Source organism: Pseudorasbora parva, chromosome 17, assembly GCF_024679245.1.
Source record: "Pseudorasbora parva isolate DD20220531a chromosome 17, ASM2467924v1, whole genome shotgun sequence".
In the NCBI taxonomy this organism is placed as follows: Eukaryota; Metazoa; Chordata; class Actinopteri; order Cypriniformes; family Gobionidae; genus Pseudorasbora; species Pseudorasbora parva.
In genome coordinates, this window is record NC_090188.1 from 33753896 (window position 1) to 33778383 (window position 24488).

The following is a 24488-nucleotide window of genomic DNA, read 5'->3' on the forward strand; positions in this document are numbered from 1 at the left end:
AACTACTTTTTCACTTTATTGAAAAGGATGAACAATGAATAGACTATGAGAGAGTGCGACAAACAATGGTACATATCATAACTCCGTTTACGCAAAACACCGCAAGTTATCCAGTCAGCTATCACTGTGGTAACTCAGTACTTCAACTTTATTTGCCACAACCAAGACCATGTAATGTGCAAAATGTTTCAACTATGTAATGAGATTATTCAACATCAGAAGTTTTCCACTCTTGTAATGGCGGGGACAATTCAATTATTTAATATGCATAACTGTTAACCGTTTACATTTACTTTAAAGTCTTGAATGCGGCATGTCTATTAAAATTGACTGTTTCAAAAAAAAAAGGTCAAAAGCAGGATAGAAAATAGCTTATTACTTCTAAATTAGGATGTTTTTTTTATTGTAAAAAATATAAGTGGACCTCAGAGAACAAAATACATTTTAAATTAAAGCAGTAGCATATAACGTGAAACTGCTTCTTTTTTTTACTGAAACTGCATATTCAAACTAGCATTTATTTGCTTTCCTTGTATGGAAACCAAAAGATTGGGCATACTGAAGCACCTTTGTTTCATGGAATGGGAAAAAAATAATGACATGAGGGTGAGTAAATGTTTAATTTTTGCATGAACTATCCCTTTAAGGTTTACAGACACTACCTGCCAGAGCTGTTTGTTTTTGTGAAAGTGATTTGCATAGTCAAGGAAAAAATTATGCCAACTCTTGTGGAAAAACAGCAAAGCCGATGCATCTGATATTGCAGTACATCAGAGATGTATCTGGAGGCTGAAAGGGCAGAGCGTGTGAAATAAAAGTTGATGTCTCATCACGTCATATTTGGAATGATATGTGAACATTACTCTGCAGGTGCAATGTTATTCTTTTGGCTAGCGATCAGCAACAGTAAATCTGAAATGGTTGATTTAATTTGTTTTTGCCAGATATCAACTTCACAGCACATGAACACTTAATACCTTTAATTGTTGCTACAGTGAATCTGGATTGTTGGAATTGCTTAGAGCATTGATGTTTGTAGCTCTAGATCATTTGATTGGTTCAGTCCAAAGCCGTATCTCAGTGTGTAAGAGTTTTTTTCAGTCTTCTATAACATTCCCCGACATCCCACTGCTCTTCACTGATGTATTTTCAGTCATTTAAAGGGGACCTATTTTACTCCATTTTGACAAGATGTAAGGTATAACTTAACTGGTGTCCCCAGTATGTGTCTGTGACGTTTCACCTTAAAATATCCCACAGATAATGTATTATAGCATGTCAAATGTGCATCTATTTTTGCAGGGTATTCTCACAAAAATGCGTATAAATAGTACGAGTGTGCAATGTCGTGGAATGTATAAGCCAAAACTCATTTTGGCGTGTCTATGGCACGCGGTTTTTCACGTGCATATGAGACGCATTTTATGGCGTATTATACATACGAACCCCCCACCCCACCACCCTAAACCTACCCAAGCGCGTGTCATATATACGCCATAAAGAGCGTATCATATGCACGCGAAAAACAGCGTATCATATGGACGCCAAAATGAGTTTTGGCGTATACATTCCACGACATTGCACACTCGTACTATTTATACGCATTTATGTGTGATCGGGTTGATTTTGGGGGGTAAACCAGGGTAAAGCGCTATTCAGATGGTAATTGTTTTCCGTGGAGTCTTAATGTATTTCATTTGTATCATTGTCTGTTTTTTTTTTTTTTTTTTTTTTTTTTTTTTTTTTTTTTTTTAATATATTTATTATTATTATTATTCTTGATGCTGTTGTAATCCAGAATGTCTGTGTTTTTCTTCCACTACCTACTAGTCTCCTGCCAAATTACCTACTGTTTTTAGACAAACACCAAGGTCGTGTGGTAATTTAATTGCCTTCCACGCACTCCCAAAGTTTTCAAGAATACTTCATCACTTCAAAATTCACTGTTTATATCCTTTTTGACCACTGCAGAGCACAGTAAGCTTTCGCTTCGATGTAATTTGGATGCATTTTAATGATCTCAAAGACTTGTATTACTGAAATGCTGGAAAGCAATATTTCATTGCTACTCAAAAAATAAAACAAAGAAAAGCACATAAACATTTGAAATGGGCAATTAGAGAAGGCAGCGATTGTTAAAATAATCAAGCAGCATTGTTTACCTCATGTAAATAAGAGGCTGTATTATTAACTTATTTACGCTCATTTCAATAAAATGTCAACCTTTATTTTAAGCTAAAATACAAGACAGAAAACCATTTTATTTATAATGTGTGCCTATATATTTTCCTATTTTTCAACAGATTTAAATAATTGAACTATTATTAGGATAATTAAATAATTAGGAGTATTTTAATATGCATTTATTCTTATTCTACAAAGCATGTGTAATTTTATTTACAGAATACAATCATTCGACTGACCACGTGAGCAGCGTGTTCCCAGGTGTGCAGGATCACCCAACTCGCTCCACCGGCGTGAATAAATCGCCATTTGAATGCAGAATGTGAGAAACGCTTACCGTCCGAATAGGGCTTATGTGTGCGTTCCTTTAAATGCGAATGAGCTGCTGCTCCCCGCCCTCTATCTATCAAATTTCTATCACGAATTTCTATCAAAAAGCACACTGTGTCGCTGTGAAGTACAAATTAGTAGTCAAGGGATATTAACCGCCATTGACTGACATACCAGCATGGAAAAACATAAAAGTAACCGGTACGTCTTCATTTAGGTCATTGTAACAAAGTTCATATATATATATATATATATATATATATATATATATATAAACAAACTTGTTCACAGTAATCTTTCTCTATCTCTCTGTCTTCATGCAGGCCTCGCTAAACCCCGCTCCCTCCGCATCGGTAATTTTTTTGAGAAACAACACCATTACTTTATAACAGAAATACATAAACAAATAATGAAATATCGATACATGTGAATATCGCGATATTATGTTTGCTGATACTGTATCGATTCTCAAAAACACTGTATCGATATTTATTTATTTACATCCAAGATTCGTGGCTTTGTGTTCGGTTTAAACCACAGACTGTATAACACCCAACCGCTAGATGGCAGTGTTATCTCAGAACGTATAACTAAAGCGGAGCCGGAGAAGCGCAAGTTAAAAGTGCGTGCATCACTAGTGTTTGCATTAGCAAACCCAGCTCTCAAGACGATAGAATTATTCGCTCCTGCAGTATACAGAGCTGAAGTGTGGACTCATTTTGGCTTCAGCTTAAAAGAAGCCACTAAGGAAATCGACAAGAATCATTTTGTTAGCAAAATAGGACGAGTTAAAATCTAATACTCAGGAAACACATTGAAACTAAGAGCTCGCTTAACATCCTGACGTCACCCGTGCTGCTGAGAATCGTTTCGATAGAATGTACAGCAACTTTTCCTCTCAGTAACAAAATAAACACACTCCAAAACTGACAGCGGTGGCAGCAGAATGAAAGATCATAGCGATGTGGATATGGATGCACCAGCTCTGCAGTTCAGTACTTGAAATAGCACTTTATACAATAGACTGCTTTATAGAAAATAGCTTAACTGTATTAAACATAAAACAAACCTTCAGTCATGAAATGAACTGCACTTTCTGTTGTTAAATAGCCACTGCTATACTGTGAACCTTTAAAACATATACACATAAAGAATCCTGCAGTCACTTTACATTTTACTTTACTCAGATTGCACAAAATAGTGATTAGTGATATAAATTATACTGTATTAAAATACTTTTATCTCGTGTTTTAGGCATATGGTTGTTCTTTATTTTTTTTAATTAATAAAAAAAAAAAAACACAAAAACGAAATATCGCAACATATTGCCTCTCTTACAATATCGCAATATATCGTATCGTAACCCATGTATCGTGATACGTATTGTATTGCCTTACATGTTGCAAAAACATGTAAGGTTTTGCATGGGCTTAACGTGTACTAAATAGTTTGACTGCGTACTTTTCGAATAATATTATTTGATGTGACTGTTGACAAAATGTAAGAGATTTTGTATTATTGTAAAGAATAAAATGTGATTAATATGATGCATAATAATTTTGTTAACATTTTGTAGACTGAATGATTGTTTGTGCATTGAACCTGGTGATTTGGTCCTTCTTAATTCTGGGAAGTTACTTGAAGTTATTGTTTGAAGTACCTTTCTGTAGTAAAAGGAAGCAGCATCTCTTAAATATGAAAACAGCACCTGATGCCAAACTGTGCACTGTTAATGCGCTTCAAACTAAGAACTTTTGCAGTTGTACAGTGAGAGTGCCAATTAGACTTTCATGAGCTGCTTGGCAGCAATTTTAAATAATGAAATCAATATATGGTTGATTTAACTAAAAGCAATTCAGCTTATGTAATGCATGGTAGTTAAGAATGCATTGTCAAATGCTGTGCATAAAATAAATAACAGTATTTTTGCATACTCCAACCAATTTTTCTGTGTGCACTGCAAATGTGATTGAACAGAATGTTCACACCATGTTATAGGGGTGGGCGATATCTCGATATTTAAAATATATCGAGATATTTTTTCAGCTCGATATGGATTTGGACATATCGTATATATCGATATATTGTTTATATTTAATTCTGATTCCGCCACTTTGCTTGTTTGCCTTCTCCGTGTTGTGCTCGCTCCCGCTCGCGCGCCTCCCGCCTCTTGCTTTTGTTCCCCCTCCCCTCGCGTGTTGTCTCGTTGAACACGGCTGCTTCCACAACCAGGTGCGGATTAGTTATCATGTTGACAAGCGCGCACGTTGTTCAGGACTCAGTTTAGAGACCATGTTTTCCTTCTAACACAACTGCTTGCTAAAATTCATAAAGAAAAATTAATGTTCATCATAGTTCAAATCGCAAGTTTCACCCACAGTCAGGTGATTGACACTACTGGTGCGAGACGCGGTTGCAATCATGCCAGTTTATGATCTGTGTCTTACTGATCGCATAGTTTTCGGTTAAAATGTCAAAATGATCGCATATCATTTGAAAACATTTAAAAAGTATTGCAATATCATTACTATTATTATTTTGTCAGCTTTATCACGGGATTATGATGAATAGGTCTATTCGTGTTTTAACCAAGAGGGAAAAACGCGACATCCCGGGTGTCCTGAGACACGCGGTGCTCTTCTGTAAGTTGTACTGTATCATATTATCATATAGCCTACCTTCTGACATTCATATTTCGTTCTGTAACTGGAAAAGAAGTGAAACTCAGCTCATGTGTAGCCTACATGATCTGCATGATGAGTTTGAATTTTGTCAAACTCATGACAAACATCACTGTATGAATTTTGATAAAAAATTTAACAGGAAATGGTGTTATGACAAAATCAGTTTATTTATATCTCATTCATGCCCCCATCTTTCTGCAAAATGCTTACTGTTTACTTTAACTGTAAAAAAGGGAGTCTTTGATTCATCTTTTGAAAGCATGAAATAAATGAAAAGAAGGCAATATTATTTATTTTCTTTTACAATTATTATTATTTATGTAATCAGGGAGTTTTTTTTTTTGAAATGTCGCAAAAGCACTTGACTACCTCTTTGCACTTCAATTTAAAAAAAATAAGTTTTTGTGGTATTTGGCATATTTGTTTTTGCTGTAGTTTTTAGGGGGTTATTTTTCCTGTAAAGATATCGAGATATATATCGTATATCGAGATATATTTTTTGCTCCATATCGCCCAGCCCTACCATGTTAAATACTGTTTGCTGCTACTGACTGCTGTCCCAACCTAACAAGGAATATTCAGTCTAGCCAGTTGACAACTTGAAATAAGGCCTGTCCCAAATGCTTTAATAAGTTGTTTGATGTAGTCAATTTAAAATGTTCTCTTTTCAGTCAACCACTGTTTGCGAGCGCAATTCTGAATGGGTAGACAATAAATCGGACACCCTGCAGTCCCTTGGACTTCACGTGTGCATGAGAGAATGAAGGCCACGAGACTGCAAGTCCACATTAAGTGTGCCATTTAAGACAGCGTGTCATGATGCTCAAATTGTCATGAGAGCAAAATGATAGGAGGATATTTTCACTGCACATTGGTGTGGCAGTATCTGTGTACCTTAAAGAAATCCACAGTAGATAGTAGTGGTTAATCGATACATCACCATTTTTAAATATCGGCATTAGCCGATAAGTTCCCATTTGGCTGATGAATCAGGACTTTTATGTTGACAGTGCTTCGACCACCTGCCTCTTTAATGTGTTATTAAATAGAACTGTTAAACGAAGAAAGCAGACCATATATATAATTAGTATCGAAAGACAAACGCTATAATACTTTCTCATTTGCTATAAGCTTTCAGCACATACACTTTTATATAATTTAAAGGTGCAGTTTAAATTTTATCAGCATCTAGTGGTGAGGTTGCGAATTGCAACTGTCCACCGCTCACCACTCCCTTTCGAAGCACATAGAGAAACTGATGGCTGACACAGGAAAAAAGTCATCGTCTGAGACCGCAGAGAGTAGCTAGCGCTCTGTAGAGCAGTTTGTCCATTTAGGGCTACTGTAGAAACATGGTGGCACAAAATGTTGACGTCATTTTATGGGGACCTGCTTTATGGAGATAGAAATGGCTCATTCTAAGGTAATAAAAACATAAAGGTTCATTATGTAAGTTTTTTTTTATACACCACTGAAAACATTATGTATATTATATTGCATTTATGTCAATAGATCTTCATAAATATTACACACTGCACCTTTACATTTTACAAATCTTTACAAATCATCCAAAAATGAAATTTGTCATTATTGACTCCCCCTAATGTTGTTTCACACCCCTTAAGACCTCCATTCATCTTCGGAACACAGTTTAAGATATTTTAGATTTAGTCCGAAAGTGTATCTAAGTGTATGCACACTATACTGTCCATGTCCAGAAAGGGAATAAAAACATCACCAAAGTAGTCCATATGTGACATCAGTTGGTTAGTTAGAATCTTTTGAAGCATCAAAAATACATTTTGGTCCAAAAATAACAAAAACTACGACTTTATTCAGCATTGTCTTCTCTTCCGCGTTTGTTTTCAAACCTCAAATAAAGATTTAAATGGTCATGAATCAGCGTTTTGATTCATGATTCGTATCGCCAATGTCACGTGCTTTCAGCAGTTTGACACGCGATCCAAATCGTGAATCAATACGCTGATTCATGACTGTTTAAAACTAACCCTTTAAAGGTCCCGTTCTTCGCGATTCCATCTTTTAAACTTTAGTTAGTGTGTAATGTTGCTGTTAGAGAATAAATAATACCTGTACAATTATAAAGCTCAAAGTTCAATGCCAAGCGAGATATTTTATTTAACAGAAGTTCCCTTTCAAAGCCTACAGCAAATGGCCGGTTTGGACTACACCCCTGCACTTCCTGCTGTAATGGCGTCACTAGAACCGCCCACAAGAACCCGCAAAATAGGGGCGTGGTCTTGTTGCTCCCACGTGGAGAAGAGCGTGCATTCAGCGCTTGCATCTCCCCGTTGTGGTAAGAGGCGTAACCTTTCCGGGCAAAGTGCGCTAAGCTGCTGTCCAATCACAACACTGGAAGCGCTGGCACAATCAGAATTTGTTACGTATTTCTGAAGGAGGGACTTCATAGAACAAGGAAATCTTCAGGCCGTTTTTAGGATGGAGAAAACAGGGCTGTACAGATAAGTCAATTGTGTGAAAAATACTGTTTTTTTACACGCGAAACATGAACTCATGTTATATTGCGCACTGTAAACATAATCAAAACTTCGAAAACACTCGAAGAACGGGACCTTTAAGCCAGGCTCACAGTACATGAGTTTTAGAGTGTCTTCAAACTTGTTTCTTTACAGGGATCTGAGCGCGGTTTGCGTGATTTTTGGCCCATATGTGAACACTCACAACGATCTCAGACCCCTTTAAAGCGAACTGAGCCGAGACTATCTCGGGAGCTGGTATGGGTACAGTTCGATCTCATCTTATGGTACGGTTCGCTAAAAAACACGCAATCTGAACAAACCACTATGGGCTTACTTGGTTTTTCTGTTTGCGAATTCCAATGTAGTTTGGTCATCAGATGCCTCTGTACAAATCGGCTGTTTATCATGGCTGATTCTCTTGACAAACCTCTACAAATGATTTGTTCACAACATACACTTGTTTATTGTAATTTTTATTGCAATTGAGCACTGTTAAACCACTGAAGTAGAGCAGCCTAAAAAAATGAATCACCCAAAAATGTAACTTAAGCTGATTATAAAAAATAAAAGTTTACTCATTCTACACTAAAATAAGATAAAAAGATAAAATGTGTGTATGTGTGTGTATATATATATATATATATATATATATATATATATATATATATATATATAATCTGTAAAATAAACAGACTTTATCAGAAAATCATTTCAAATTGTTTTCTTGAAAATGACAATGAGTTCACTGTTCTACAATGGCCCCCATAGTCACCAGATCTCAACCCAATAGAGTATATTTGGGATGGGGTGGAACGGGAGTTTCGTGCCCTAGATGTGCATCCCACAAATCTCCATCAACTGCAAGATGCTATCCTATCAATATGGGCCAACATTTCTAAAGCATGCTTTCAGCACCTTGTTTAATCAATGCCACTGAATGTTGAATAAATATTAGTTTTTTATCCATAGCTCTGGACTTTGTGTCCGAACCGTATAGGATATTTTTATATCACAATTAACTTTTATATATCAAAGGCTGAATGAAAAGTTGATTTCTCAATTAATGACCATTTTAAAAACTCCTCTTGTCTGAACCCAGCTTTAGTCGAATCCAGCCATGAGGTCTTCTGAATTGTGCATTTGTAGACTGCATAAAAACACTTTGCAAAACGGATCGGTCAGTGTGAATTATATAGGTTTATTTTTTCTTTTTTTATAAACATGCAGACTAGAGAGCTCAGCTGTAATCGGACATGCAGAATCGACAAACTTTTCCACCCTTGATTTCAAACTGTGCTGCTCTATATCCAGTTGCCCACTATTCCATATTCATAGCATTATCACTGCTATATGTAAAAAAAAAGATATAATTCAGTGTGCAAAACTTTTTTTTGGCCTGTTGGTTATGTTTACTTCATTTTAATATGTTTTAACAATGTCTTTATTTGTGTAAAATACTGTAATATGATTACGGATTGAAGAAGTTGCCATCCAGAGTATAAGTCTGTTTATTTTACAGATTAAAATTAATTTTCAAATTATTATTTAAATAAGAATAAACTATATATATACATTAGCCACCCTCTCTAAGATATCAGCATTGGCCATCAAAAAAGCAATATCAGTTGACCACTAGTATATACACAGAGATAAATATAACTTCTAGATTTGGATATGGAAATTATGAAATGGGCCATCATAACATTGTCTTATTTTTTTTAGATTCTTTTGGAGTTGCTTTGAGGTTATTTGTAAGTTCATGAGATGGTCTGTTCAAATATTAAGGTTTTATTCTAATTTCATATGTATTATCTTGGCATTAGACTAGTCAACCATATATTTTGCTCTGAGAAGATGATACGTTTTGTCTCCTCTTATAATGGGGAGATCTGAGCGTGATCTGCCGTTGGCCTCAATTTAGCATAATTTGTGCAGTTCAACCACAGTGTATTAAACAAGATCAGCACTTTTTCTTTATGAAAAAAGGAAACGGTAACCGCCTCTCAGACAGGCAGTTTTTGTGCCTGTCTACATGTTCTCTCTGTGTTCCCCCTATCCATACTTCTGTCTTGTCTTTAACTCTCTCGTGCGTGTGTGTGGTCTGTCTGTCTGTACTATGACAGTGAAAGTTCTTGGTCAGGTCCAGACTGGTTCAGTAATACAGTACATACCAGCAGATCAGCTGTGAGCAGATCCCTCAGTTCATTTATAGCCATGGCCTTGTGTCGATGCATGTCTGCCTGGTAACTCTTTGCTAACTGTACCACTCCTACACCCACCCGCTTTTTGTGTATAAAACTATTCACACATTCTTTGTGCTCACAAACTAAACGCATGTAGCGTAGCTTTATCTATATGTCTAATATGCATCACATTCCGTTTTGGTAAAACTACAATCTTATCAGATCGCTCAAGTTTACAGTTTTAAATACTATGCTAGCATATGCATTCATTTCAGTGCCCTAGGAATTTACCTTTTTATAGACCCATTATTTCCTATCCAGTATACACTCAAATGTCACGCATTTCTTTTGTCCATATTTTTAATTTTTTTTGTCTGTAGTTTACACACTGTCATTGCATCACCTTTAATGTAATGTATGAACAGCGAAAACATTTTAATTGGTGTTGTTTTTTCTTCTTGTTTCCCTGATAGGTCGTGGTCTCCAGTCTATGGAGAAAGTGGGCAAAATGTGGGGTAACCTCAGGAGTAGATGCCAAGCCCTCTTTCACAATGGCACAGAGTCCAATCTATATAGTCAGGATTTAGATTGCGTCCACTGTGTGGTGGATTTGGGCAGGGAAGCACATGCAGAACCCTATGAAACTAGGTCTTCCACACCCTCACGGACCTTGTCACCAATCCCACTGGTTACTGGAGGACGCAGAGGCCATAACTGTGTGGCTGATATTCCCCAAATAGTGGAAATCTCCATTGATAAAGATAGCGAGGATGGAAGGAGGGGACCCCTTGTGCGAAGGGACTCCTACTCACGTCATGCTCCCTGGGGAGGTAAAAAGAAACATTCTTGCTCAACTAAAACACAAAGTTCACTTGAGGCTGACAGGCGAACAGGACGCTCAAGAGGAAGTACAGCCAGGAGGGAGCGTCGTTATGGCATTAGCTCCATCCAAGAGATTAATGATTCTGTAGGAGCTGGCAGCAGTGGGCGCAGCCTTAGCACCCGTTCTCTGCGGCAGCGTCTTCGTGACACCGTAGGCCTGTGCCTTCCTCTCACCACGCACCGCCGCTCTCAGTCAGCCAAAGGTCAGGTTTCCTCCAAACGCAAGATCCACCTGACAGAACTGATGCTTGAAACATGCCCTTTCCCACCTGGTTCGGATCTGGCCAACAAGTGGCACTTAATTAAGCAACATACAGCCCCAGTCAGCCCTCATTCCTCAACTGCTCTTTTGGATGCATTTGATTCAGCACATTCTTCCCCTGAGGATGAGGAGGAGAGGCTGCGTGAACGACGTAGACTTAGCATAGAGGAAGGAGTGGATCCCCCTCCAAATGCGCAGATCCATACGCTGGAGGCAACTTCACAGAGCTCTTCCCTCTATAAACTGGGACCAAAGATGGCTCCTGGTGTCGGGGAAGGACTTGTGGAGGGCAGGAGCCTGGGAACGGTCTCCTCAATTTCTGGGGGGTTATCCGGGATTGCCGCACAGGTTGCAGCAAGTATGGCAGCGCCGTCCCACACTGTTGACTGTGATTCTGAGGAGGACTCAACTACCCTTTGCTTACAGACACGAAGGCCCAAGCAGAGGCATGCCTCTGGAGACGCTCACTGCTCCAGACAACCTGGACCTTGGAAGGTCCATACACAGATTGACTATATCCATTGTTTGGTACCTGATCTACAGGCCATAACTGCACTTCCTTGCTATTGGGGGGTAATGGACCGGTACCAAGCAGAAGCACTGCTGGATGGACGGCCAGAAGGCACTTTCCTGCTGCGTGACTCTGCACAGGAGGACTACTTGTTTTCCGTTAGTTTTCGACGCTACAATCGGTCGCTGCATGCACGCATTGAACAATGGAATCACAACTTTAGCTTTGATGCGCATGACCCCTGTGTCTTCCACTCTTCCACAGTAACAGGCTTACTGGAGCACTATAAAGATCCCAGTGCCTGTATGTTCTTTGAGCCCTTGCTCACTGCTCCCTTACACCGGACTTTCCCTTTCAGCCTTCAGCACCTGGCGCGAGCCGCCATCTGCAGACGCACCACCTACGATGGCATTGGAGCCTTGCCACTGCCTCCAACCATGCAGGACTTCCTCAAGGAGTATCACTACAAACAGAAAGTCCGTGTGCGCTGGCTAGAGAGAGAGCCGCCATTCAAGGTCAAATGAGGTCTGGTTCTGTGCCGAGAGAGGCAGGATTGTGGGCAAGAGCTTTGCCAGCAGAGGAGCCTGTCTCTTATTCTCAATCATACAGCTGGCTTTAGAAACAAGGCAAAAGAGGATGTTATGAACTTCTGGCAGTTTTTTTCCTGCTAATACTACACTTGGAATCCATACATATGTTTCAATACAGTAAATTCTGTCAAGCTAGCTTATGTGCTGAACTGTTGAGCATGCTGGGAATGAGATGGTCTTATTCTCGCTGCTCTTTTTCCTATGACCTTATATCCAGTGGATCTTCACTAGCATGCCTCCTGCATTCTATCTTCTAGTGTTTTACACTATTCTGAGCAGTAAAACTGAGTGTTGTTACATTAATTAACCTCATTTGTGAGGCAAATGGATGAAATCTATATTAGCTTAGTCCAGTGATTTTAAAATATATTCATCAACTAATCTTGGAACTCTTGATACCTGAATATCTGCTACCCTAAAACGTAATGTTCAATATCTAGACACGTTGACTTTATGGCTATTTGCTAAATCATTGCTAATTTATCAGCAATACCTTCAAGATATTTACAGCGCCCTCCTACAAGTGTCAAGTTCCCTGAGGCAGCACTTGTTAAGCCTTGTGTACATGAACAGGATCACAGTTATACATGCACCTCTCAGCACTAAGCATGTTGTTTTTTTGTTTTTTGTTTTTTTAAATTGAGGCAGACAGAAGTGAAAAGCATAAATTAATTGCGTGAGGAGAAAGGAGCTACTAGATGCAAAAAGCTACTCTTTCCTTTTACCCAGTGGCCTGAGAGTGACCATACAGGCACAGTACACTGTGCCATATGATCGAAAGAATTTAAACTGGGCCCTCAATGTAGTGTCATATCCCAACATAAATCTTGTTTTAAACAATCTATTTTACTATTTTCTATTTTTTATCAGTGACCGTCTAAAATGACATGGGGCACTTTAATTGTTGTTTGTGTACCGCACACTGACTTATAGTACTCAAGTACATACAGATTATATTGTTTGATTTTTATTAACCTTATTCATAGGAGGTCCCGTATTTTCAGCATGAGTCACCCGTTTATGTTAGTGTCAATTATCTCTTACCTTGCCTGTGCATATGGTATTAGCTCAAAGCTATATTTTAGCTAACATGATTATATATGCAACAGCCGGAAGTGGACAGAGAAAGTCCTCTGTAAAACTTTGTATAGATACCTCTACGATTCTTTTCACTTTAGATATTGTTAGAACACACATGCCATCACTGCGTGTCTATTTTATGTTTATTGGATTGATGTCCTGTTATAAAGTGTGGTTGGTTTCACTTGATAATGTTGCACTTTTATTCATTATGAAGCATGCACAGCTATGCTTCCCTTGTCATAATTGTGTGCACTATAGTGATTGAGATTCCCTGAACATTGTAAAAATATATAGTTATAAAACTATACTTTTGATGTTCTTGGCTTTAAACAATTTCAATTAAGGCCAACAAAATCATGCTCTCATGTTTAATATCAGATGTTTAGCATTGCAATGGTAGACCCTTAAGTTCCAGGCAAACGTCAGACCATGGATATGTAAAACTGATTCAGTTTGTAGAATTTGGGTGTTTGATGATCAGTGACCAAAGGTGTGCATCTCTAGGTTGTTATTGTGAATGAGAAATCTTCCATCATGTCTCTTGATGATTTGTATTGAGCTCGATTGCTTAATTATGTCCAGTTTTCTGGCGGAGGAGCACCCATTTTGAAGCTTTTTATTTGAACTGCAAGTAAATCCTCAATTAAACTCATTCAGAACCTGCTTCAGTTGTCGCTGAAAGGAAGTCATTTGTGTTAATTTTAACTTCACTCAGATTTTTTTTTCACTGTTTTTCTACTTGAATGACCTGATTGAATACTCAAGACAACCAACTTAATATTTCTTCCACCCTGCACACTGTATGCTCTGTATACAGACTCATATTATGTCAACTGTGTAGCAGTACATGTTAGATGATGTCATCTGCTTTCAAGACTTCAGCTTTGAGAATAATATACCTTTCATTGAATTTACAGAATGAGCACTTAGCCACAGCTAGCATATTCAGAGCTGCTCTAGGAGCCAGCCTTACAGAAGAAAAGCCATCTAAAAGCAGCCTAAGCCAGTTTTAGTTTAACCTCTCCCAGGTTTTAGGCACTTTTCTGCTGGTCGAGATCGACCAAGACAAGGTTTGCCAGGCTATAACACCAACCTAAAGGTTGGTCAAATCAGGTTTTTATTTTAAAAAAAAAATAAAAAAATTACAGATTACATTTGACAACTATTATGTTTAGTCCAGTTTTTGCAATCAAATGTACCATTGCGTTACCATGTTTATTGGGATATGGTAACAAGGAAATGCCATGGTACCATGTACCATCGGAGTGCCATGTTTTTTTAAGACATGTACCATGGTGGTATTCTTTGAAGGTACTGTGGTGTAAGTTGATGTATGAAAACCGCGACAGTACATTTTGTGAAGAAACCTATATAAAATGTTTAAACAAGCAATGTTCAAACAAGGCTCAACGATGCTGAAGGTGTTCAGCTGACATTCATAATTCTCTTTCACATTTCAGGACTGCGCTCCGATGATGTAAACAGCCGTATTTATGACCGAAAGCATCATTTTTAAGGGTGTTGGTTTGAGGGCTGTTAAATGCTTAGTGACAGCCTGTTCCTCACCAAATCCTTTGGATTTTTATTTAAACACTGGCATACTCATGCAGTCATTTGGGACTTTCTATGCCATTGCACAGTGAGCGAGTCTCTCCTGGCAGAGTTACACCCTGCCCTGCCTTACAGGCACTAATCACAGGCTAAATTTAATATGCTAGCCTCTAAATTTACCACCTGCTAAAAGGACCACTCTGTGTTTCTTGATGGGTGCTGTGAAAATAGAGAAGAAAGGGACTTTTTGCTCAAATTTTTCCTCTTCCTTCCCAGTCTGACCACATCCTCAGCATCACCCTCTTTCTTGGATATGTAGCGCTGAAAGCAGAGAGCAAGTTGTTTGTCTAGTCTGGATGCTATGCTAAAGTTAGCATTAGCAAGCGGCTAACAGTGCTCCATTGAGAAACATTGAGCGTTGCGAGTAATAGGGCCGTGTTTGAAACCGCAGTAGTTATTTAGTTAATAGTTTAGAGAGAGTATTATGAGGGAAGTATAACACACCAAACTAATCCAACACCAATCCATCGTGTTCTCCAGCAACTCAGGCCTGGTTTATTGCCTCTAAAATAGGGAGCGCAGAAGTCAACAAAGATTACAGTGAGGAGTCTTGTTTTGAGACTTCTATGAGCTGTCTTGTGCTAATGGCCTGGAGATGCTTTGTCTTTGTTTTCATGGTTATCAACTAGAGAATTCTGAAACCGCTTCGCTTCTCTATACAGAGGAGTCTGATGTTCTTTCTGCCCTTTTTCCCCATGGGAAATTTGACAGCCACTGTAGCACATACTGACCAAATGGCCATGTCAAGTATAGAACCTGTTTGCAAACTAGCCAGTGAAAAAAATAATCGCACATACTCAAATGTACCATAATTGTTGAGGTGTATGAGTAAATTATATAATGGACTTTATTCTACAGAATGTGGCAGGGCAGCAATTGATCTTGATTTTACTAATCCTTCTGGTTAGATCATTATTCTTTCAGCTCTCCTTTAGTGCCAACGTGTAAAGCTCAGGGGCCTCGTTTATGAAAAAGGCGTATGATCATCCTAAATGTAAAAGCACGATCATTACTGATGATTACAAAAAGGGTGAAAATGAGATTATAGAATGGTAAAGAAAAAGGTTTATCCGGGTTTCTTCGGCTATTTAATTTGGTGAGTGAATTTAATTTATTAATTCCGTAAGCTTGTAATTGTATTATTATTTAAAGTCTTCAGAAAATTAAGTTAGCAGAAACATGCTTTTCACTTGTAAAAGTATATTGCCATGACAGTTTCAGCTTTACTAGATCCCAATTTGTTCCTATGCAGGATCAAATCCATGTACTTTAGGATTAAATCTGAATTCAGGATTAAATCTGGACTTAATCTGGTTTTATAAATGAGCCCTCTGATCTTTGCCACTTTGGTGCCAAAATTTGTTTCTAAAGGAGTTGAATAGTTTTATGCAAGCAGAGTAGCACTTAATGAATTGATATTTTTACATAAATTGTATCTCTAATACACAGAGTGTGATGTAACCATGGTTGCAATCTAATGTCACTTTAATGCTATATGTGCACGCTTGGTAGCAGTACGTGTGTGGGTGCTGTGGTGACAGGGCTTGACGATGATGGGGGCTAATGGTTGTCATTCTGCCTCCTCGACCGCCTTATACATTCTGACCAATCACAACAGCCTTCTCAGCTGCCACAGACTTAACTAATCTCTGATCGCACAATATCACCAAATATTGTTCTCTGTTCCCTTCAATCTTTTCTCATTTTGTTAACCAATATATGGATGGAAGAGGCATTTTTAGAAAACAAGATGTTCACATTATAGTTTTTGTTTGTCCTCTCTGCCTCTGAATATTTACTTGGACTCTATTGTTTTACTCTTTTCACCTGTTCATTGTTACAGCCAATGCCCTTGTAGATGTCACTCTTGGTGCTTTGTGAATGCTTCATTGTCTTAATATTATTAATAAAATATTGAGTGTATTCCATGCAGTAAATAGATATGATCTCAAATTTTTGGTTTCTTTCATTTGGTCCATTATTTAAATGAATGACTATAAATAAATAAATACATACATGCATACATGCATATAAAAAAAAAATCAATAATAAAAAAAATAGGTTAATTACACATTTTTTCATGTGATTATTCATGATTTAAAACAAAAGTTTTTAATAGATTTTATAATGTAGTAATTTTGCTGTTCATCTCCACATTCATATAGAAAGAAAAAAAAACATATAAAGACAGTATTTAAAAAAAAAACATGTTCAATGGCATACTTTTATGGATAAAGGACAGTATGACTGATACTATTACTTAGCAATACTTATACTTTAATTTTAAACATTTAATTAAAACCATTCAACATTACAGTGCAGTTGAAAGCAATCTTTTGTTGTTGTTTTTTTACATTAGGCTTCAAAAATATTAACCACTTTTAATTTAAGTGAACTGTAAATAATTCACAAAAATAAACCCATGATAAATGTAATGTTTACTACACTGCATAAATTATAAATTAAATCTAGATGAATCCTCATTAAAGGCAAGTTTTTTAGTCGGAGCAGTGAGTCATTTTCTCTGTTACCGTTCTTTGATTAACATTAATGACGAACAGCATTAGTGGCTGCTGTCGCTTTAAGGCCTGCCATTGCTGCACATCTCACACGCGTCCCGTTTTTCTCACAATTCTTTACGTTCATTACATGATAACACTCAACAAAACTGACATTTTGGCATAATTGTGTGTTATTGTTTGGTCAAGCATGAAATAACTCGATTCTGCGGCTTTCTCTTTTGACTTGTCACCCTTGAATGGTATAAAATTATTTTGTATAAATAAGAGCTTGATCATATAATGTAATGCTAGCCAAAAGATGACAGAAAAAAATGTGGTTAACGTTGACAGCAAAACACACGCATGCATATTTTGTAACCTGTATTTGTTACTTTGACGTTCTGTCCCAGGTATACTTTAAAGCAGTGTGAAATCAAAACTGTTGTGGCACACCATTAACTTCTGTGGAACTAACTGGAAGTCAATTGTTCTCTATGGAAGCTTGTTTTTAAACATAATTGTGACTTTATAGTTCACAATTCTGACTTTATATAATACAATTCTGACTTGATATAACAATTCTGACTTTATATTTCACAATCTCGCAATTCTGATTTAATATTTCACAGTTCTGAGTTTATATAATGCAATTCTGACTTTATATAATACAATCCTGACTTTATCACAATTCTGACTATATCACGCAATAGCGATTGAATATAGCATTTATGTGAATTCTCTAAACTGCAAGATGTAAACGTACAATTGTGAAATAAGTCACAAATATGTTAAAAAATAATGAAATTGCGTGATGTAGTCAGAATTGCGACTTTATAACTTGCAATTCTGACTTTCTTTTTTTTCAGGATTGGGCTTTATATATCACAATTCTAACTTTATATAGCAACTGCATGTCATAATGTCAGTATTGCAAGAAATAAACAATTCTGACTTTTATATAATGCAATTCTGACTACAATTTGCTATTTCTGCTTTGTCATGCAATTCTGAGGAAAAAAAGGCGCAATTACCTTTATTTTTTATTTATTCAGTAGTGGAAACAAGCTCCCATATTTCCCCTCAACTGTTTCTCAAAAAAATAAATACAAATAAAACAATGTATACAGGATTGGAACAACTTCGGAATGACTCTCCATAGGATGACATCACCATGTTCTCTTATTTTTCAAACCGTCCCCTCCAATCACATTCCACTATCCAATCCCATTGGATGAAATCAAATGAATAGAGCTTTTATGTTGTTTCACTCACATTTTGTAAGTAAAACAATGCCGGTTTCATGTTGACTTCAATAATTAAAAGCAACTAATCTTGTTCCATAATATTCCGTCTTAGAAATTCACATGAGCTAAAGGCCTGGAGGTCAGCAGTATTATTTGTCCTTTTGAAATAAAATATGAATAGCATGCAGGTTATCAATTACACATTACCCACCCAAAGCTTGTGAATAATTGAACATATCCTTTGGACAAGAGGGCTGAGCAGAAGAAAAGAGGCCATTTATGTTTACTTTTTTGAAAATCACAATATTCAATGCGCAAACACTTCTGAACCATCAATGAAAGCCGATCTCTGAAAACAGCACTCTCTCGTTTTCGGCTCTTTATAGCACGCTGTGCATACAGATCGAGTTCTATCCGGTGGATTCGATTTATTCCTATTTGTTTTCCTCTTTGATGACTGTGATCTGGTCAAAGGGGTGAATGAAAAGCTGTCCTAGTTATGAGACTCTCATTTAGATCACAGACACATTCCCATCTCTGCTCATGCTTTCCATAGCCAGCATACCTCCAGAGTTCTCGCTCAACACACAAGCGTGCGCTTTTCTCATGCCTCATATCTCCACACATCATCCATAAGCAGAGCAGAATGAGAGAGGGAGAAAAAGCCGCTGTCTCTTTTGCGCTGGATGGCCTCCAAGTCTGTGGCGGCAAAGTGAACAGTGACCTCTCTCTCACCTCTCCCTTCCTAAATGCACATGCACAGGCTCCCATCCATATTTCATACCAGAAATACATCCCCAGACAGTATTTTACACCCGGTGTGAAAGGCGGCCGTCAAGTCCAGGCGGAGAGGGCTGGGCCTAAATCAGCTTTGTGCTCGCCAGCCTGGCCACCAGAGCCAAGAAAAACAGCCATCACTATCGTACTGTCATCTGGAGGAGCAAGCCTCACTGTTCTGTTGGCCTACAGCGGATTAACCACAAGCTTGTGAAAATATGACGACTCTGTCATGTACTGGTGAGATTAAACTGCTTGAAATGGGAGGTGTGCTTAAGTCCTTTTGGCACAGTTTTAGTCCTCACTAAACATGTCATATGCACAACTGGCGCAGAGCCTGTGTCAACTCAATGTGGAAAAACATGACAGAGAACTATATCTATATATGATATATATGAGTATATGATAACGCTCTCGTCATACGTAATAGGAAAAGCAATCACACCAGCTGCAACATGTCTCAACAGAATAGCCAGGGTATATCTGAATAATATGAGGTGGAGGGGGGAGTTGTCTGTCCACCCTAATTAAGAAAGCTCCCCCCACAACAGGGGTCTTAAAAGTGTGTATTAATTTAACATAAGAATATTTTTCAGCTACCCCAAAAGATTTGATTATTAAGAAGTAATGCGCTAAATGGACAATTGTGAACTCAACTTGCATTTGCCTGAGGAGATAAAATACACTCAGAAAGTGGGACAAATTTCTCAGAAAAGTGCTGTCACTGCGATTGTAACCTTTAAAAGGTTTTGTACCATTTAGGTGCTAATATGTACACTTATGGTAACAATATTTACCTTTGAAGTACTAATATGCACTCTTTATGTAGGCTACAAAGCAAAAAAAACAAAACAAGATGGACGAGGACGACGTCCCTTCACTATTTTACACTGTAGAAAAGTAAAGCTGCCAATGTTCGAATATGGCGCTGACATCTCGTGCTGATTTGGGACCTGGGTTTGCGCAGTAGAAAGCAAGAAGTACAGCCACGCCTACACTCCTGCAGTTTATGTTTGTACAGTTTAATGCAGAACTATCATTGTCAGTGACTGAATAATCAACAGTTATTGAAATGAAGTAATTAAAGCTAAAACTCCAATCTCCAATCTGCTCAGAGAAGCCATCAATCACAGCTGCCAATCATGACATGACAATCCAACCCCCGTTTTTATAGCATCAGATCACTAACTAAAGACAAATTTATTTATTTTAAAAAGAGACATTTGTGACATTAGTGCGATTAAAAATGACCTAAAATGGCAGAATCTTTCGAAAAAAAGAAAAAAGAAAAAAAAATGTTATTTGATTGTTCAGTTTGTCTCGTGTCCCATAAGAATATGTCTACTAGTAAATAGTAAGTTTGATAATATTAGGAATAAAATCATAACCATGCAGCCGTCTACTACAGTGCCACATCAGACAGAGCATTGTAGTGTCACTGAGGAAAAATTACACTCATTCACTGCTATAGGATTGGAAGAATTGGCAAAATTTTGATCAAATCATCAAAATCAACAACATGGATGCTTGACCCAGGGTATTCTCACAAAAATGCGTATAAATAGTACGAGTGTGCAATGTCGTGGAATGTATACGCCAAAACTCATTTTGGCGTGTCTATGGCACGCTGTTTTTCGCGTGCATATGATACGCATTTTATGGCGTATTATACATACGAACCCCCCACCCCACCCCACCACCCTAAACCTGCCCAAGCGCGTGTCATATATACGCCCCACTACCCTAACCCTACCCAAGCGCGTGTCATATATACGCCATAAAGTGCGTATCATATGCATGCCAAAATGAGTTTTGGCATATACATTCCACGACATTGCACACTCCTACTATTTATACGCATTTATGTGTGATCGGGTTGGCTTGACCCTATACCGACTAGGCTATTAAAAGAGATGCTTCCAGAGGTCATAGATCCTCTGCTTAATATTATTAATTCATCCTTGACATTAGGATATGTACCAAAAACTTTTAAGTTGGCTATAATTAAACCACTTATTTAAAAAAACGCAACTTGATCCTAAAGATTTAGTCAGTTACAGGCCAATCTCGAATCTACCGTTTCTGTCAAAAATACTAGAAAAGGCTGTGTCTTCCCAATTACCGGTGTTCCTTTTTAGAAAGAAATGGTATATGTGAGGATTTCCAGTCAGGATTTAGACCGTATCATAGTACTGAGACTGCTCTCATTAGAGTTACAAATGATTTACTCTTATCATCTGATCATGGTTGTATCTCTCTATTAGTGTTACTCGATCACAACATTCTTTTGAACAGACGCGAAAATTATGTTGGCATTAGTGGAATTGCATTGCCATGGTTTAAATTATTAGTTTGTAGCAGTAAATGAAGAGATGTCACACCGATCGAGCCCGATCTCACGAAAATGCACATAAATAGTCAACACATTCTCACACCCAACTCGTCACATATGGATGCTTGACCATTGTCGTCACTTTTCAACGAACTGGGCGTACCTTTATCGTTAATTTTCGACACGCTGGGTGCTCCATTCATTTCAATGAGAAACCTTTGGCGTCATACACAGATGCACTGGGAATGGGAATATTATCGTCATGGTGATATTTATTAATCAGCAAGCATAATTTCATTTACATTTATTTTATTTACGCTATTTAGACACACTTTAACATGATTTCATTTACATTTATTTTATTTATGCTATTTAGACACATTTTAACATGTAACCCAACCCCACCCCATCCCTAAACCTACCCATTTGTGTGAACATGATATAAAACACAGGATATAAGATACGACTGCATCCACGAGTTATTTAAAAAAAAGTTAAATAATCCATCTTTTCCGAGGCCAAACAATTGATTTGCATGAAGAAAATCCCCAAAAGCGCTCAGCATCTCCATCCGCCGAAGATCATGAACAAACACATCAAATTTCAAATATTGCCGCCCATACTTCAGATTTCATAGTGAAATTGCATTGGCTCTCATATGTCTTGTGACCGATTGCGTCATGCTCAAGAGTCTTTTGAATTATTTGAATGAGATCTGAATGAGTTCGTTCAAGGGGCAGCGGGATCATCATTTCAGCGATTAAAACATCAAGGTCAACTCTGTTCTTCACATGAAGACATCGTATGACTTCAGAAGACTTGGAATGCAACATGAGTTAATACTTTTATACTGTTTTGGTCAGATTTTGCAATAAATACTTGTGAATGTACATTTATTTGCCTGGTATGTGTTGTTAAGATGTGGGTAGGTTTAGGGTAGGAGTTGGGTTAGTTGCTCCAAAATATAAATGTAGCCTTTAAATATTAATGAAATCATGTCTGCTTTAACAAACGCAAATAATTAAATGCATCTGTGTATGACGTCAAAGGTTTCTCATTGAAATGAATGGAGCACCCAGCGTGTCGAAAATTAACGATAAAGGTACGCCCAGTTCGTTGAAAAGTGACGACAAGGGGTCCTGGTCAAGCGTCCATATGTGACGAGTTGGGTGTGAGAATGTGTTGAAATAGTATGAGTTTGCAATCTCGTGGAATGTATACGCCAAAATGAGTTATGCCATGCATATGGTACGTGGTTTTTCGTCTGCATATGATACGCACTTTATGGCATATTATACATACAAACCCCCCACCCCACCACCCTAAACCTACTCAAGAGCGTAGCATTTGCACGCCAAAACTCATTTTGTTGACCGATCGCAAGTTCAGTATGGAGTACCGCAAGGCTCAGTGTTAGGACCGTTGCTTTTCACCCTGTATATGCTACCACTGGGAGATATCATTAGGAAGAATGGCGTTAGTTTTCATTGTTATGCTGAAGATACTCAGCTCTATATTTCTTCACTCCCTGACGAAACGTACTATTTCACAAGATTAACGGAATGCATGGCTGATATAAAAAATTGGATGAATAGTAATTTTTCTTATTTCAAAGGATTTTTTTAGAAAGTTAGTACATGCGTTCATGAGCTCAAGGCTAGATTATTGTAACGCTCTACTGGGTGGTTGCCCTGCTCGCTTAATAAACAAACTCCAACTGGTCCAAAACGCAGCAGCTCGAGTTCTTACTAGAACCAGGAAGTATGACCATATGAGCCCGGTTCATGTCAACACTCAACTGGCTCCCTATTAAACATTGTATAAAATCTTACTTATTACTTACAAAGCACTAAATGGTTTAGCTCCCCAGTACTTAAGCGAGCTTTTAACACATTATACTCCATCACGTCTACTGCGGTCTCTAAACTCTGGCCAGTTGATAATACCTAGATTATCAAAATCAACTGCAGGCGGTCGATCCTTTTCCTATTTAGCACCTAAACTCTAGTCTTCCTAGCATTGTTCGGGAAGCAGACACACTTGTCAGTTAAAATCTAGACTAAAAACACATCTCTTTGGCATACACATAGAACATTTTTAACTTACATTATTCAAATCAATTGACTGATTTTTAGGCTGCTTTAACTAGGTCAGCCGGAACTGGGAACACTTCCCATAACACCTGATGTACTCGTTACATCATAAAAAGAGTGGCATCCACACTAATGTTAGCCTCTCTGTTTATCCAGAGGTTTACTGCAGTCGGCTGTATCCAGGCAGTATCCGGATCGAATGGTGTCTGCTGAGTCCGTGTCAGTTGGTCTCTTCTGAATTTGCTTCACCAGCATGTCATACTCAATAAACCCGTCTCCGGCACGACAAATCCAATCCTTCAAATATTAATATTCTTGTGAAATCGACATGTCATCTTCAATAAACCACGTGATACCAAGAAATGTTTAATATTCTGATCTAATATAATTTCTGACCTGTAAGGTTGCCAGAATAATAATTATACACTGTTTGTTAATAGGCCAGAGGAAAAACTGGCACCCCGACTGAGACTGGTTTCTCCCAAGGTTTATTTTTCTCCATCATTACCTGATGGAGTTTTAGTTCCTTGCGACTGTCGCCTTTGGCTTGGCTTGCTCAGCTGGGGACACTAAAATTTCGATGTAAGTTATTCAACTAAAAAACAAATAAAGTTAATGTATTATGTCTTAATTAATTGTATAAACTGTAATACTGATCTGCCAACATTGTCACTATATGAAAAATTAAAGTTGATAACATCACCGTTTTCTCCAGAATCA

General features: G+C 37.8%; 1 protein-coding gene across 1 annotated transcript in view; it reads left to right on the top strand.

Annotated features, from left to right (window-relative positions):
• The window catches only part of socs5b (suppressor of cytokine signaling 5b), a 28596-nt gene extending 11822 nt beyond the window's left edge, over nucleotides 1-16774 (top strand). The window contains exon 2 of the mRNA XM_067421404.1: nucleotides 10356-16774. Coding sequence (XP_067277505.1) covers nucleotides 10373-12061 — 1689 coding nt within the window. The 5' untranslated portion in view covers nucleotides 10356-10372 and the 3' untranslated portion in view covers nucleotides 12062-16774. The remainder of the gene's footprint in view (nucleotides 1-10355) is intronic.
• Nucleotides 16775-24488: the final 7714 nt, after the last annotated feature.